The sequence below is a fragment of the Rhipicephalus microplus genome, chromosome 3 (assembly GCF_043290135.1).
Source record: "Rhipicephalus microplus isolate Deutch F79 chromosome 3, USDA_Rmic, whole genome shotgun sequence".
Classification (NCBI taxonomy): Eukaryota; Metazoa; Arthropoda; class Arachnida; order Ixodida; family Ixodidae; genus Rhipicephalus; species Rhipicephalus microplus.
This window is the reverse complement of record NC_134702.1, coordinates 255,067,107-255,084,649: the sequence shown is the minus strand read 5'-3', so window position 1 is coordinate 255,084,649 and position 17,543 is coordinate 255,067,107. Positions and strand designations below refer to the sequence as shown.

At 48.5% G+C, this 17,543-nt stretch overlaps 1 protein-coding gene across 1 annotated transcript in view; it reads right to left on the bottom strand.

Moving 5' to 3' along the window:
* Nucleotides 1–17,543, bottom strand: part of LOC119168610 (neprilysin-1) — a 638,470-nt gene that overhangs the window by 268,403 nt on the left and 352,524 nt on the right. The window contains exons 11-12 of the mRNA XM_037420008.2: nucleotides 8,491–8,618; nucleotides 7,412–7,643 (exon numbers count right to left, since the gene is read on the bottom strand). Coding sequence (XP_037275905.2) covers nucleotides 7,412–7,643; nucleotides 8,491–8,618 — 360 coding nt within the window. The remainder of the gene's footprint in view (nucleotides 1–7,411; nucleotides 7,644–8,490; nucleotides 8,619–17,543) is intronic.

The window sequence follows — 17,543 nt, the reverse complement described above, 5'->3', positions numbered from 1 at the left end:
CCTTGCGATGCGCGAAAAATTAGCGATAAACCGCCGGTAATAGGCACAGAGTCCCAAAAAACGTTGCACTGATTTTTTGTCTGATGGCGTCGGGAAGTTCGCCATGGCGGCAATTTTATCCGGGTCGGGTCGAATACCTTGGCTCCTCACGACGTGACCGAGGAATTGAAGTTCGTGGAAGTCGAAGTGACACTTTTCAGGTTTTAGAGTAAGAGTGGCCAAGCGTATTGCTTCGAAAACTGCTTCGAGCCTTCGTAAGTGCTCCTCAAAAGTCGCCAAAACGACAATCACGTCGTCGAGGTACACCAAGCAGGTTTGCCACTTGAGTCCCGACAGAACCGTGTCTATGAGACGCTAAAATGTTGCTGGCGCCGAACACAAACCGAAAGGAAGTACCTGAAATTCATAAAGTCCATCGGGCGTAACAAAGGCGGTCTTCTCACGATCTCTCTCATCCATTTCAATTTGCCAGTAGCCGCTTTTCAGGTCCTTGGACTAAAAGTAGCGTGCGTTTTATAGTGTATCCAATGAATCATCAATACGCGGCAGAGGGTAGACGTCCTTCTTTGTGATCTGATTGAGCTTCCGGTAGTCGACGCAGAAACGCAAGCTGCCGTCCTTCTTTTTAACGAGTACTACAGGCTATGCCCAAGGACTGTTAGATGGCCGAATAATCCCTTCTTCTAGCATCGTTTTCACCTGTTTTTGAATCGCCTCACACTCCTTTGGGGTGACTCGATAAGGATTTTGCCGGATGGGTCTGGCGTCGGAATCCGTGATGATGCGGTGTTTCGTTACTGCTGTTTGATCAATTCTTGATGTGGATTAGAAGCAGCCGTGGAATTTGATCAGCGTAAGAAGGCGATCTCGCTCAATGGGAGATAACGTTGGACCAACGTCGACAGGTGTCCGTGTAGTGATAGTAGTCGCTGCTGCTTCTTCCAATAAATGACAATCTTCTGTTTGAGAGAGTTCGTCGTAATAAGCGATAGCCGTGCCTTTAACTATGCGTCCACGTTCTCTACTGAAATTTGTCAATAAGAGTTCAGCGCATTCGTCAATAACAGTGATGATAGCCCTGGCAACAGAAATGCCGCTAGTTAATGCGAGCTCCTTGATGTGTTCAGCTATGCCAGTACCGTTTCTTAAGATGTCACAGCGCACGGATACGAGGGAACAACTTCGTGGCGGCAGTGTAGCGTCGTCATCGGCAACACGGAAGCGAGGTGGCTGGTGTTCCTCATCTGTAGCAGCCTCCGAGCTTGTAGCGAACGCTACGCTTCTCTCACGGATGTCAATCACAGCCCCGTATTCGCGCAAAAAATCCATGCCAAATATGAGCTGTTTACAGCACTCTTGAAGAATGACGAGAGTGGCGACAAAGGTGGAACCAGCGATAAAGAGTCGGGCCGTGCACTTTCCAACTGGTGTCATCAACTGACCTCCTGCTGTTCTTATATTGGGTCCGTGCCATGGCATCTTCACCTTCTTTAGTCTGTCGGCTAGCTGCAGGCTTATTATCGAAAAGTGCGAGCCGGTGTCCACAAGAGCCGTCACTTGGTGGCTGTCAATGTGAACTACGAGGTCAGCGCTTATAGCGTCGGTTACGCCGGCCGTTGTTCCATTCGTCGGATTAGTCATTGCTGTCGTCGTCTTTGGCATCGGTAGCTTCGAGCTGTCATATGTCTGCAATGGGGGCTGTTCAGAAGTTCGATTATTGGCAACCCCACCCCCCCGAGGTCGCTGCGTCTAGTTTACCCGTCACGGGCTAGGGGACCTGCCCCTGGTGACGTCGGCAAAACTGCGACGATTAGGTGAAGTGCCCCATGCAGGAGATGGAGAACGTGACCCGTGCCTCATTGGATATTTCGGCAGTGTGTTCATAGGAGTGCCGTTGTACTTGCGTCGATCGTTGTAGGTAGGGTAATCATGGTAGTGAGGAAACATCGAGTACTGAGCGTCGCGATAACGGCAAACCTTGTAAACGTGCCCTGCTTCGCCACAATGAAAGCATACCGATCCACGGTCAGCGGTACGCCACGAATCGGTTTTTCGACTCTGGTAGGTAAGCGGGGACCCACTATTGAACCACGTTGTGGGCTTCACAATTTGGCTAAACGGCATTCGTCTTGTCGGCGAGATCGGTGCTGTTGGAAAAGTAGTCGGCGCTGAGAGAGGCTGTGTTTGCAGGGTTGGTAGTGGTCCAGTCATAGGAGTACGCTGCGCTGAAGGCATGACGACGGGGCGTCGGACTGCATCAGCATAAGTCAAATGTCGTCGCACATCACCATAGCCGGGTGAAGAGAGCCTGGCGGACCTCCTCCCGGACAACATCAGCGACAAAAGACAATGCCGGCGTCGGGTCGGTTGCTGGAATTAAACCAAGCTGCCGAAGCTCCTCCCTAAAAACCTACCGGATGACCTCCGCAGAGGCCTGTCGTTGTCGCAGAGGCTCGCCGCAGTCGTAACGGGACTACTCGCTCGAAAGTTGACCAGGTTCTGCTGGCGGTACCGTTGCTGTAGGGCCCGTTCAATAGCTGTGGCTTCTTTCGTGAACTAAGCTACTGTGGTCGGCGGATTTCTCACTAGCCCAGCAAACATTTGCTCCTTCACACCTCGCATTAGATACCGCAGCTTCCTGTCTTCCGGCATCTCGGGATCCGCCCTGCCGAAAAGACGGGTCATGTTCTCGGCGAACACACCAACGCTCTCATTTTGTTTTTGAATTCGAACTTCCAAGAGACGTTGCGCATTCTCTTTACTGTCGAGGCTAGTAAAGGTGTCAATCAGCTGGTTGCGGAAGTCGTACCACGTAGCCATGCTTCTTTCCCTGTTGACGTACCACGTCTGGGCGTTATCTTCAAGGTAGAAGTACACATTCGCGAGCTTGTCTTCCGGGGTGGTCCACTGGTTGTACTTTGCGCAGCGTTCGAACTCGTCCAGCCAGTCTTGTGCGTCTTCATAGGTCTCACCATGAAAGCAGTCAGGAATCATAGGATTCTGAAGTGTCATGTGCGATGGTGCTGCAGTAGCCATGGTGGCTGGAGGAGGCGAGCGATTGCTGGCAGTTTCTGGCAAGGGATTGAGCTCGGGAGCCAAGCCTCGCAGACGGCGACTGAAACGGTGGACTGGTGTGTCGACGGGTAGTAGCGATTCCGGGCTCGAATGTCGGGTCCGTGAAGGGGTGCCGAGCATGAAGACTACCCATCACCCCCACCAGTGTGACGACGCGTCATCGACGAGCACACAAAGCGCCCCAAACAAATATGGTTTATCGATCGCGGGAAAAAAACTGCAACGACTTCTTCGTCTTCTGCACTCAGTCAAAGACACTCGCGCTGCTTTGTTCTCCCCACCACTGGCACATACGCGCGCCAATATGTGTAAATTGATAAGCTGGTATAAGGCTTATAGCGCTGTTAGCAGTAGATATCATTGGTGGAGATGCCGACTTGCTGGACATGACGAATGTGGCACCTATCTTGCTGTTCAGGCTGGTACATTAAATGAAATAGGTAGCGCCAAAACTCTCTCTATAACTTCTCATGTTTATTATTGTGACTTTCTATATGGTCACTATGAAACCAGTGGAATTCCACCTAAAGGTACACTTTTGGCAAACAGTGGATGAGGAGTAGCATTTTGGGCCGCATGATCGACTGCACTCATATCATTGACGGCGAAAAGGTACGTATTCCTCGTGGAAGATCAACGCTTCCAGAAGGCGCTGTTTTGACGATGCTTCCAAATCTCCCTGTGTTCTTCAGCAAAACGACTCTCAAGAGTAGAAGCAAAACAAAGCGACGAATCGATCAAATGACTAGCAGCAACAGAAGTCTAACCACGGAAGCGCCATCCTCCGGATATGACCTGAAAAGCCAGTCGGCGCCAAATGAAGGAGGCATAAATTGCCTGCTAGTGAAGAAGCACAAGGAGTAGCCAGCTCATATGAGGTACAAATTGGTTTGAACTTTTATCGCGATAGAAATTATATGGAGAGTCTCGGCTGGTTTTTGCCGTCGTCCTCATAGTCGCCGCTGCTGCCGGAGCGGCCGTCATTCACGCATATGTATATGTGTGTATGTATGTACTGCGAATGCTTCGCTAGCCTCCTCTTCCTGCGGAGTGAACATCGGCTTTCCAGCCGGAGTCGTCTGCGCGCGCGCATATCTTGTGAGAAAACAAGGAGAGGAGGGGGGGGGCTATAGTTGCCGCGTTATCGCGGCTACGATCAGCGCGCGGCTTGTCCACCCACAGCAGGCAGGAGCTTATACGGGATGAGCTCTCAAAACACACACACACACACACACACACACACACACACACACACACACACACACAAACACCTAGAAAAACGGAGCCAAAAGTGTACCTGGAGCGGCCATGTTCTCTTACGACAGCGTTTTATAGAGGTACTTGAGATCAGATTCAAGTGAGGGAACTGCCAGCCTCACTTCGTGTAACATTGAATTGCTCGCGAACACATTCCTTTCTTCATCTTCTTGGTGATACTGATTTTGTGCACTCATCCCTGCCACAGTCGCCAACTGACTTCAACAACATGCGCACGAGTATGGATATCCCCACCGAGAAATCTTCTTAAAACACAGCTAGGTATCCATCGGCTATGCGCGTTGTGCAGGTTTTGCACCATTTGTCATAAGTTATTGAAGCCTGATACGCCGGGGACTGATTGGAAACGTGGGGTGCCGCATAAAGCCGCATGCGTGCCACATAATTACCTTCACTGGGTTCCCACTGTCTCAAGTATTTACGGACAGAGACCAACCAATAGCGTTATCACCTTTGTGCCCGTGCCTGCATGACTTACCGACCGTGTGCATTTTACTTCGCCTGCATACGTCGGCAAACGCCTTTGCGCGCATTTCGAAATTTCAGGCTACAGCAAACCATGTGCAAATAAGTGGGTATGTATACTCATGCCCACTCATACGTACGAGTGCTTGCAGAGCTGCCCCTGTCGCGTGTCTTCACACATGCACAGATGCTCGTCTACGTTGCTTTGAGTCGAGCCACCACACTGAAAGGACTGTTTTTAACAAACGCAGACCAGGACATCACCATTCAGCATGGTAGAGAAAATCTGGATCGCACATTGTCGCACTAATTTCGACGATTGTAAGCTAATCAACTTGATACTCCGCCATCATCCAGTGCTCCGTTCCGCCATACTCCACTCACCGCACACATAGGCAATTTGCAGCACCAACATACGCTCGTTGCTTGCGAATGCCGTCGCTGTCTCGCACGATAAAGTCGTCCGCGAGGTACGCATACTGTGCTCCAAGGGAACGTGGATTGACACTGCCATCGAACTGCCAAGTTGCAAGTGCATCAGCCTTGCAATACGGCGAAACCACCGAGCAGCTGGAGTCTCCATTCACGAATTCTTCGACGGGATAACACTGTTACCAAGACGCGTTTCAAACCAACTCAACTGCCCCAAGTGCCTTGGAGTGATGCATGTGGCTTCAAAACGCCACACGCACATGGCTTCATCGTCACAGCAGTCTACAGATTGTTGGGGGCCTCGCGGAATTACATTAGGTTCTTACTCTGCAACTTCAGTGCAGTGTGACATGAGGATGTGCCGATGATCGTCACAAGAGACTTCAACATGAATGTAGAAATATCTTGTGAAGTCTCTTCCACGTGAATGTTGAAAGCGAGTTGCTTGTAGCTTTTCTCGGTGCTGCACTTAGAATTCACCTCCTGTCTGACGCCCCACAGACAACTACACCCAACAACGCGTGCTTAGGAATTGTGTTCGGAAAGAGTGTTGCTTTTCGAGTGCACTGCGTGCTGTTTCCAACATACTTCAGTGGCCACAAGGTGGTTGTTGCTGTCATCAAGTGAGCTGTATTACACTTATATTCACTCCTTTAATTCTGTTCGTAATTCGGCTTTACTTCATGCACCTAATTAAATACGTATATTACTTCACCGTGTGGGTGTTGCATTACTATCATTCCGAGTACACCCGAGAAAGGGCCTCACCCCTTATAGATACGATCTAGTATCTACACATAAACTGCCGCCAGCGGCGGCACACGGCGTATAGAGCTTATTACCAGCATGCGCTGCCCACGGGAGGCACTTTTCATCAACGCCGTCACAACGTACGAGCCTTGTTGCGGTCATCTACTGTGGCCGTGCCGCAAGAAACTTGTTCACTTAGCAAGCGCATGTTAACTACATTTATTATTGCTCCTAAAATGGTTCTTTTAAATTGCTTCGTCAAACATTCGAAAATGTTGCTATCGCAATAATTGCCTCATCCTTTTGGTGAAACTGTGACTTTTTAGTCCACTTCAAAACACCTTCCAAGTTCTAGACCAAGCATTGTTTTTCTGAATAGGTACGCGCACCATTGCACTTGGACATTATGCGATGAAGCGACTGTGGTGCCAGAAAAAAATGCCATGTTTTTTGCAACAGGCCTTATGATACGCAAACTTGTTGAACGACATTGTTTGCTTTCATACGTAGCTGAAATCTTCCTCCAATAATCGGACATGCCTATGAACTTGGCAGTAGCCGAGGTGTGTAGGTGTCCTGTTGTTATGTGAATATGTCGAATGAAATGTAACAGTGTGTGCAGCTATGCCATTTTGAACACGTAAATTTGTAATATTTATGGAGTCTAAACAGTCCTTAGAGTAAGTTATTGTGGTTGATGGGTGTCTTTCGTAATATTTTATGCCAATTATAACCGTAATAGGTTGCACAAAGTAAAATTCCAACTTGAAAGTAAAATTACGTTACGTTTATATAAGGCAATGCCTCCGCCCACCGGGAAACTGTGCAATTGCAATTTATTATTTTCGGCTCATCAAATGAATGTTGTGGTTGTATTTTATTATTTTCGTGAAAACATGCAGCTTTACGGCATGTAAATCTTTTTCTTACGCAAAAGTCACAGTGTTCTCCGCAACTTCACTGTTATGTTCGGTCACCGCGAAACCCTGGAAGGTGTTGAGCATGCGTTCTAGGCACATACATTAGTCGAAAATGCCTGATAGTGCTATGAATACACACAAGCAAAAATCGCGCTCCCCGGATTATAACCTTATTACTTCGGCGAAGGGCCGTCACTGAACCGCCACTCTGGGGAAGAGAGTCGACATCTCTCGAACCCTTGCTGCAATCACAGCGGTAACGTGTTTCTATTGTCGCCAACTAGTAATGCGTTAGCACACAATTTCAACTGTATGGATAGTAAGAGCTACTTCAGTATAAGACGAGGCCACTAAAATAACCCAAACATGCACTCAGCGCTGGCGCGAAACGTCTAAAAACCACATTGCCTTTCAAAAAGAAATACTCATTGCGCCATTAGATGCACGCGTCTGAACCCACCACCCTCACTGTAGTGCACTGTAGTACTTACGTTCTTGAAGTTGAGCGAGTTTTTCTTGACATAGTGTTCGAAGTGCAGTGCGTGCATGGTCAAAGACATGACGGCATCGACGGTGCGCAAGCAGACACGCCAGCGTTCTGGTAGTTCACGGTAGCCGAGTTGGCGCTCCCACTGCATCTTGGCAAGTGACTGCGCCCGAGTAGGCAAGAACGCTGCCAAGGCACACATGACTCTGTATCCCAAGTAGTTCAACAGCGTATGTCTGCATATAAGGAATGAAGTACGCATTAGCTGCTTCCCGAATTTACATTCTACGCATAAGCTGGGAAACATTGAAAATTTCTTACAGTTGCTCTTGAAGCAAGCACCGAATTTTGTAAACATTGCACAAGAACATGGATGGGGTGAGTGAGAAGACTGGGCTCGCGCCAAGGAACTCCTGATGCATAATCCCTCACTTGCAGGAACTTTATTCTTAGTCGAATGCGTCTCTATTCCACGTCAATCTTACTCTTTTATACTCAGAAGTTCCTTCAATGGCGTGAAATATCAATGGAGATTACAAACGTCTTAGCTGCAGGAGAGAGGCTATCACAGCCTTTAATGCACAAAATGTCGAGTCCTTTCCTAAAGCATTCAGTTTTATATAAAAAAAGTGCGAGCATGCATTTTCTAAAACGTTTTATGAAGTACTACAAGGTATCAATTTGTGAACATTCAGTGACACGTTGCTTCCTTACTGCGCTCATAAATAGTCATCTGATTTCATAGCACCAGATGCACACAAAGTAGCTGTGTGCTCCACAGACGATCAAATCGGCGCTCTTTTGTGCAGCTACCCGCCACAATGGTCCAGTTACTTACAGGCTTGGCTGCTCACTCACAGGTCACGGGATTTATTCACGGCCGCGGCGGCCGCATTTCCGATGGAAGCCAAAATTCTTAAGGCCGATGCGTTTAGATTAAGGTCACGTTAAAGAATTTAGGTGCAGGTAGTCGAAATTTCTGGAGGCCATCACTATGGCGTCTCTAATATTTACCTCAACAAATATTATTATTTTGCGACGCTAAACAGACAGGCAAGCATGTGGGTGTGCCCTGCTATGCACCTGGAGGTGGTCTCGAGAATCTTCATCAGCTTCTCTAAGAACTTTGGGGATTTCACGATGACCGTTGCATTGCCCGTGACTGCGTCATCATCGTCGAACAGGGCCGAAAGGAACGCTGACCAGCTCCACTGGGACAAAGAAACACCAGCGTTACTCAAGTACGTTAAACTCGGCACGAGCACGCAGAAGCAAAAAAAAAACTAGAAAAAAAACACTAATCTCAACAAAGTTAATTTATGACGAGAGGATGACGCTAAGTCCTAAGGTGCACCTGTCTATGTCGAAATCACCTTTCACCTCGGCGGAATAGGAACTATGGTGCACAGCTGCTGACCTAAAGGTTGCGCGTTCGATCCCAGCCCCGGTGGTTTCGTTTTGGTGGAGGTGAAATGATTAATTGATTTGTGTGGTTTAACAACCCTAAACCACCCGATGATTTTGAGAGACGCAGTAGTGGAGCGCTCCGAAAATTTCGACCACCTGAGTCTCTTTAACGTGCGCCCAAATCTGAGCACACGGGCCTACAGCATTTTCGCCTCCATCGAAAATGCAGCTGCTGCAGCCGGGATTCAATACCGTGACCTGCCGGTCACCAGCCGGGTACATTAGCCACTACACCACCGCGGCGGGGCGCAGGCAAAATGGTAGAGACCCATGTACTGTGGGATGTTAGTGCACGTTAAAGAACGCACCATGGTCAAACTTTCCGGAGCCCTCCACCACGGTGTCTCTCAAATCATATGGTTGTTTCGGGACTTAAAATCGCACATAATATTACTACGTTGAAGACGCCGAGTAGCGTAAAGTGTATGTGCTTGTAGGCGTGTTCCATTTTCTGTCACAAACACGATTGATATTGTGCTATTGTACAACTTTTTTTTTGTGTCCCACATCACTGCTCCATAGAATTCAGATTGAGTGTCAAAGTAACATCAAGGACAAAGCACGCTCCTAAGGTTCATAATGTCTAGGTTGAAGTCGCCGAATAGTATTAGAGGTTTATGCTTGTAGGGGCTTTATATTGTTCCGCCACAATTATGACTTGTCCATTAATTCTAAAGCTTCCGTTTATTCACATACTCACACATTCTCCGACTACAGTTATGGTTTTCTAACCGCAATGGCAGAGGATACTGAGCGTCGACAAGAATAATAGATCTTGTGGATATTTATGTGAATGTTGAAGACGTTCACTGGTGTAACAAATTTGTACTTCTCAATTTTTGTTATAGTTATCGCACAAGCATGCTTGATATTAGTCTAGTGTTAAGTCTTTTTTGTGTCTCACATCGTTACCCCATAGAATGTATATTGAGTGTCAAAATGACATCGAGGACAAAGCTCGCTTCTGAGGCTTATAATGTCTACGTTGAAGTTGCCAAGTAGTGCGAAAGGTTTGTCCTTGTAGAGGCTTTATATTGTCCGGCAACACTTATAACTTTTGTGCGTCAATTGTAAACCTTCTGTTTATTCAAATATTCACACACTCTTCGACTACAGTTACAGTTTTCTAACAGCAATGGTAGAGGACAGTGATCGTCGACGACAACACTAGATCCTATGAATTATTATGTGCATGCTGAAGTCGCTGATTGGTGTATTGGATTTGTACTTCTCAATTTTTAATATAGCTCTCTCACAAGTATCATTGATATTATGATATTGTGTCGCATAAACGAGTTACTTCGTGATAGACATCGAGGACGGACGAGGCCCCGCCCTAAAGTGCTTCGCCCCTACAATATTCCCTCATAACCCACACAGTGTGGGAGTCGATTACATGCGAAACGCTGAGGGAGAAGCTGACTATGTGCCACTTTTAAAGCAAAGCTTTTTACCTAGCTTGTGTAGCACTGCCCCTCTGTACGGATGCTCTGCACGCTTCAGGAGTAGGCGCGATGCCAAATCGGTTAAAGACCTTTAAACTTCGTAAAGTAGCGACGTACGTGGTTATTCACGCGCCTCCTCTCTTTTCTCTTCCTCCAACCTCTCCGAGGCCGGCGCTGCGTCGGTATTGGCCAGATGCTATCGTGTGGAATCGCTCGCAGTGTTCGTTTCTTTACAATCGCTCACGACAGACATCTTTGCTCTGGGGGCACGGACTCCTTTGTGCGCTGCGCATCTGTTTTGACAGATACGAACTTGCCCTGCCGTGCGCACTGTGCTGTGAAATACTTTTCACTTAAGAATTGCGTTGCGGTTCGTTTTTCCGTGAGTGTTTGTTGTGCCTTTCACTACAAATCGCAGTTATTTATGCAAGACGTCGCGATTTATCATTCAGGTTTTAATAACGCTTCTGCGGAGGCTCTTTTTTGTCCGCAATACAAGCTTACGTGTTCGGGGGGGGGGGGGGGGGGGAGTGATTTTAAAGGAAAATAAAAGAAAAGTGAGCCCCGTAACTGTCTCTCATGGGGAGGACACCTCAACAGTAGCTCACGAGGAGTAGTGGTAAAGGAGGGATTGAAAGGATAGGATTAAAAGGTAAAGATGTGGAGGGAGAGAAAGGAGAGAGCGAGGCGCAGGCAAAGTGAACGACGGAAGTGAGGAGAAGATAGGAGAGATGAAGACGGGCGCAAGAGTCCGAGGACGGGGCACCACTGGCGAGAGCTTTTTTAGGCGTCAGGAGATGACATAGGGCGAGCCCAGTCGGCCACAGCTACGCTGTCGTTGGAGATCGGCGTCAGGAGATGGCGTAGGGCCAGCCCAGTCGGCCAGAGCTGCACTTTCATTAGAGATCGCGAGGGCACAATCAGTCGGCATGAAATCCAGCGACCGAATCCTTACGTGTTCTACTTGTCGTTATCAGTCGGCTGGTTTAGGTTCACGATAGTGGTTTTTGCACTTAGAATGTAAGTGAAAAGACGCTCAAAATTGTTAATACGGAGTATCAGAGATTTCGCGTTGCTGTCTTGAATAAACAAAACTGGACTGCAGCAACTCAAATTAACATTGCTACTCTCCATTGGATTTTTTTGCGTGCTCGTATACTTCAGAGCACATTGCTCTCCGTGGCTCTTTTACGTTGACCGATCATCCAGGGGACTCGTGGTGCAAGGAAACGCAGCAGTGCAAGCCTTCAAGTCATTGGGTGCGTGCACCATTTGGGAACCTCGCACATACGTGTCATGTCGTGGGAATGTTTATTTGCTATTTTGTGTGACGGTTTATATTTGTAAATGGAGCTCTTGCGAAGTAATCGCGTATAGTAGCAAGCTAGTTGATTTATACGCTAGCTCATTCTTTTGGCGATATAGTTCGTATGTGAGATACGTCCACAAGACGCACTTCTGAAATGGGATTGGTGCGTCTAAACACTTTGCCAAAGAACCACAGCTGTTGTAATGTATCAACTGAGCGCCTTCTGACACGTTATTAAGGCTTTTGATGCTTTACCAAACACTAAAATCAGCCGTCGGCGACATAGGCATCCCACGTCGACAGCATCAACACGAGTTCTTGCTTTCATTGAATGACAGTCACTGTGAATGCTCTTTGCTCATGGCATGGGCTTCATGCATGGTGAAACTTGCACCACTAATGCGCTGAGTAAGGAAAGACAGTCGCACCATAGAGAAACACACTATATAAAGAGTGGTCACTCGAGTCTCTTCGCGGCCCAGCAAGATAGGCTCTGACCAACCACTAGATGGCGCGCCCATTCTCGCTTCCACTCTTCTGTCTTGGCATATAATAGCCGCCTCAGTTGGTCAATGAAAACACAAAATTGGCTTCAAACTTTTGCAAGGAAGGAACTTTATTGATTTCTGCAATTTTCCACACCCGCTTCACAATGTGTCCCACTGAGCTGTTTAATGCTTTACCACAAAAATCACTAAAGTTTGACAAAAAAGGTTGTTTTCCGGCATTTAGTTTACACAAAGGGTACAAGTTCATGGGGTTTAGATGTGCTGTAGATGTATTTCTTTCGAGCACGGATGGGTGTGTAACCTAGCGATAAAGACAGTCGTTTTCGGTGCATGAGAATATGTGTTCAAATCACGGCATCTAAAAAAGTTTTGTTATTTTATTTATGCAAAAAACATTATCGGGTCTGACGAGCCCCTCGTGGCGCTGAAAGCAGCGCAGTAACTGGGCCACAGGGCCCAACGGGAGTACCCGCTCTTTATGTAAGTATCTTTCTCTATGGTGGCACTGTCCCTACTGGCGCTATCGCGCCAGCTAACAGAAAGGTTAGCCATAGCAGCCACACGCGAACGTTTGAGCTATCTTATTTACAGTGTAAGGCTTATTCGGAGACGCACTAAATCATGGGCCAAAAAAACGGGTGTTTTCACTAACGATTACATTTTAACGTTTAAGAGCATACTAAAGGATGACGCCCACAAAGTTAATATCTGCTCACTGCGACGCCGAGTGCTTCAATCAATGCCTGATCACAGGTACACGTTGCGCGTGGCACTAAACAGAGCTGATATGGGCTAACGCTACACTCGTTAAGATAAATTTAGGATGATTTAGAGGACTGGTGCGAATGATCTCAGCGTGCTGCCTGCCAAGCAAGCGCTCTCTTCGCGAAAGGGCATCTGCTACACAGGAGCAATGCAGGTGGCGCCACGTTCAAAATGCGAGTGAGAACGAGAGTAGACCGAGGAGAAACATGAGCATAAGAGGAGATCGCCGCTATTTTACGAAGTTCTAGGGGCATCAAAGTAGGTCACGCCACTGCTGCGCGTTGACGTCACAATCCCCCCCCCCCCCACCCCGGTCAGTGCGTACTGACGTCATTTTTCCCTCGCCTGCCGGAAGCTCGCCGCAATGGCCGCCGCCTCCGCCTCGTCCAGTCGTCCGCAACCGCCGCTCGCTACACCAGCTACTCGTCGGTTGATGTACAATAAACCGGACGCGCGCCTAGCGTACGCGTTGAAACTTGTCTGTACGTGTCACCAACAAGACCTACGCCAGCCATCGCTTCAAAGAGATCTTCCAGTGCTCACCACAGCAACCGTGTTAGCGCTGTTCAACCCGTGATGCCATTCGTGCGCAGCAGTGTTGCGCAGGGCGCCATTTGGGATGTTGGAGTTAATTTCTACAGCCAAGCCGTACACCTCAACTCGGCAATGGTTCCATCTGCATGGACGCCAGGCACTTATGCCACAAACAGGCCTTCGAACTCGTGTGCTGCTCTGAAGAAGATGCACGCCTTCCTCGCAGCTCAACCTCAGACGCTGAGGGAGCATATCAGGAGAGGTGGACAAACTATACGAATGCTTTCGCTGTAGCACAACTGCAACGGGACACATTTCAACCTTGGTGTCACTTAGGGCCCTTTAAGGAATGAAGGCAAACGACGACTTTTCTTTGCAATTAGGCATACAGTGCAGAGCTCAGTAATTGTTTCAATATTAAAAACCCCAAAACAGGCATTAACCCCTCAAGCTCGAACCACACGCACTAGAAAGCAATTGAAACAGCCTCACGCGTTCCAGGTGAATGCCTTGGCCACAAACAACACGCACACACAGTAAAGAAACACTCAACGACAACCACAAATCGCTTGTGCTTGTCGTTGAGTGTTTCTTCACTTTGTGTGTGTGTTATTTGCGGCTAAAGCATGTCAGTAAGCAATTACCAACTAGGCCAACACTCAGTATTGTTGCAAGTGAATATCAGGCTGCATCTGGTTCGAACTTCACACAAGGTCTTTTAGTAAGGTCACGCAGACTTTTCTTCCTCTCATGTGTTTCCCGCTTTCCCCGCCCACCTTTTCGGGCTAAGACTCTAGAAAATCAGTTCTCAATTTTATTGACGACCTTTTTCGTGTATCGATCATCAGCGGCTTCTCCGAGACTGACGTGCTGGGGCGGGTTCTCCTTGTTGCCCTGCGCGGTGCCACAGAACAATAGCGGAGTCTTCCATTCCCGTCCAGTCCTGGAACTAGTTCGTCGCAGCGTTCAGGGAAGATATCCTGCTTGTCGCCTACGACTATCGCATGCGGCATGAGCTCGATGCCCGTACGCAACATGCAGAGGAGGGTATGCGCGATTATGCTCGTGCCATGCAGGAGTTCTTTTGTCGGGCGTACCCCACTGCTCCTGAGACCCTTGTAAAGTTTCGCACGTTATGTGGTGATGCCACCTCCATTTCCAGCTACACCTAGTTGGCCACTCGTTTCCGTCCCTCGAAAAGCTTGCTCGCTTTGCTGAGTGAATTGCCGAGGCGTCTTCACCGTCCGTATCCATCGTCGCGTAGGGGTGAGGAGAGCTTCACGTTGGGTGCCAAATGTAGAGGTTTGAGGCTGCTCGGCCCAGAACCTCACAGAGAGGATGTGTGGACAGACAAGGAACCTTGTTTATTCCTCTAAGCCTCGGCCGTAAGCGCCCGCTGCCAGCGGCTGCCGCGTGCCTAAAGTGCACCCGCGATCCTCGTCCTCCTCTTCTTCCTCCAATCGGTGTGCTCGTGGTCACCACTCCCATATATTATAAAATAAAGACCCGTCTAGCAGCGAATTCAGTTCACTGTAAGACTTCGGTGAGTAGTGCACAGATAACCAGATAAAACAGTGGGATCGGAGTGCCCAACATAATTACACAGCGTAAGACTACGAGTAGTTACGGCGTAACTACGAAAGAAGAGACAAGGACAGAAAAGGTTTCAGAAAAAGTCAGTGACAGTGCTCAAGCAAAGTAAAGACCAAAGTGACCACAAATAGATGACCCCTAGCATTACTGCCCCACCCCTCTGCCATATGTATGTTTGGTGTTTGTTGGTACAGCTTCGCTGAACAATAGCTTTCGCAAGGCCAGATGGTGCCCGTTTTTAACGCGATAGTGTTAGAGAGCTTGCTTCACAGAAACCCTGGCGTCAGTGTCGTTAGTTTGAAGTGAAAATAATTATCTTGGGGCTACCGAAAAGTTGAGAAATGTGCAAATAATAAAAAACAGCCATATTTGCAAAGTAAATGGTGTTAGATAAACTTGCTCAGAGGTGCATCGGGCGTTTCTTGGCGAGACCATTTTCATGGCTTCTTAACAAGCCGGCGCATGGTTAGTACGTCAAAAGCAGCATTGTTGGGCACGTCGTGGCAGCTGGCACTGCGAATTACCGGCCACGTCGATCGGCAACATAACCACCTGCCCGCTTTATGCCACACTGGCCGCTGCCGTCAGTCACCTGCCTAAAGCTCATACATGGCAGACGGGGACTATTAGGCGTCCTTCTGTGCTGTTGAAACCAGGCTGGTGAGGAAGCTTAGGTGGATATATGTACCCGTGCTAACACACATAGTAAGAATTTGCCACGTGCTGCTGTGCCTAAGAAGCAACGAGAATGAAGTGCACGTAATTGCGCGGACGCGAGCGCGCAGGCCATCGAATACCAACATCTTAATTGGTCGTACGCCATCTAGGGAGCATTATTGGAATCACCACAGAGTCGACTAGAGAAACCGGAGCAACGACCTTGAGCGGCGACCGGAGAAGAGTGCACTGGCAACAAGAGTGCACACTCGCAGCCGCCACCGGACTTAAGCAAACTCGGCCCACTGCCGACCATTGGCGGATGGCTGGAATGCAGTCGGCAGCCGACTTCCCTTGCTCCCAGACATTCGAAAAGGGTCGGCCTGAGGTACATTGCTGGTTACGTCGGCACTTGGTCGGCGGCGTGGTTCGGGCCTACTTCCGCGGCCTTTAGTGAACGTCGATCATGGCAAGCGCTCGTCGGGGTGACCAGCCCGCAACACATTGAGCGGGCTTTGAATCCCGAATGAGCATACTAAAAGAACGTGCAATTAGTTAGGCTGGCTTATATATATATTGTTGAGTGATTTTAACTAACATTCTCAGAGTACTGGGACAGATCTAAAAATGCCTCGAAAAGGGAGTTGAAGTTGACGTTCGGGCGTGTGCCGTACTGTGGTTTATGACTGAATTGGTGTTATTTTTACGTGACAGTATACACACCAGTGTGATTTCTTTAACATTCAAAAGCACTACCTGGGAGATAGTGAGGTATATTGTACCTGTGGTTTTAAACTCGACTACTTTATTTGAGAGAGAGTACTTGTACGACAATCCAATCACAATATACACAAAATAATAGAAATATTAAAAGTTTATTTCGTACCTAGTTTTGCCAGAGGAGCGTATCCACCATCATTTGTCAAGAGGGTAAAGAAATATATTGCCACGTTCCATTTCACAAGTTTTTGTTATCGTTCCGAAACACCACACGATTCTCGGCGCAAACTGCGCCTGCAGGTTTCGAGAAGGTTCCGGACTGTAGTAGATCATTTCGATAAGATCACGCTCACTGTGCGAACAGTACAGATTGTTCTGGAACCTACGCCACCGCCAGCGATAACGCTAGAAGATTCGACGGCAAGGGTATAAATGCCGACGCGCTTCGCCGCTTGTCAGTTGTTGATCGAAGGCCGACGCTGCGTTCGCCGCTATCAGTCCGAGACTGCTATCTGTGCAAGACTGCTGCTGTAATTAGACTTTCCCTTTACCGGGCACAGGTTCGCCCAAATAAACAGTTAAATCCCAACACGAAGTTTTCTGTTTTTGGCCACGTCACGACCCCGTGACATCTGGTGGAGGTGCTGCTTCGTTAATGTACCGGACGCCCCCGTCAAGCCGTGAACCCAGCCCCCTTCGCGGAGAAGACACCGACGCAAACCAAGAGCAGCGAACGAGCCGCCGACAGCAAGGTCTCCCACCGGAGTACAGCCTGCTACAAGACAAGTAGCGGAAGACCAAGACCATGACCTCGACTGCAGCGACAATGACAACCGGAGTGTCCCAGCCCGCGATCGTCATTCATCAACCCAGGGAACCACCAACGTTCCATGGCTCATCGTTTGAAGACCCGGAAACCTGGCTAGAAACATACGACCGTGTGGCCGCCCTCAACCACTGGGACAACGAAGAAAAGCTCCGTCGTGTATACTTCTACCTGGAAGACACCGCATGGACTTGGCTAGAGAATCGGGAGTCCACGCTCCGAACGTGGGATGTCTTCTGCGGCGCATTTCTTCAAACGTTCGCAAGCGTCGCTCGCAAAGAGAGGGCCGCCGCTCTACTCGAGACCCGGGT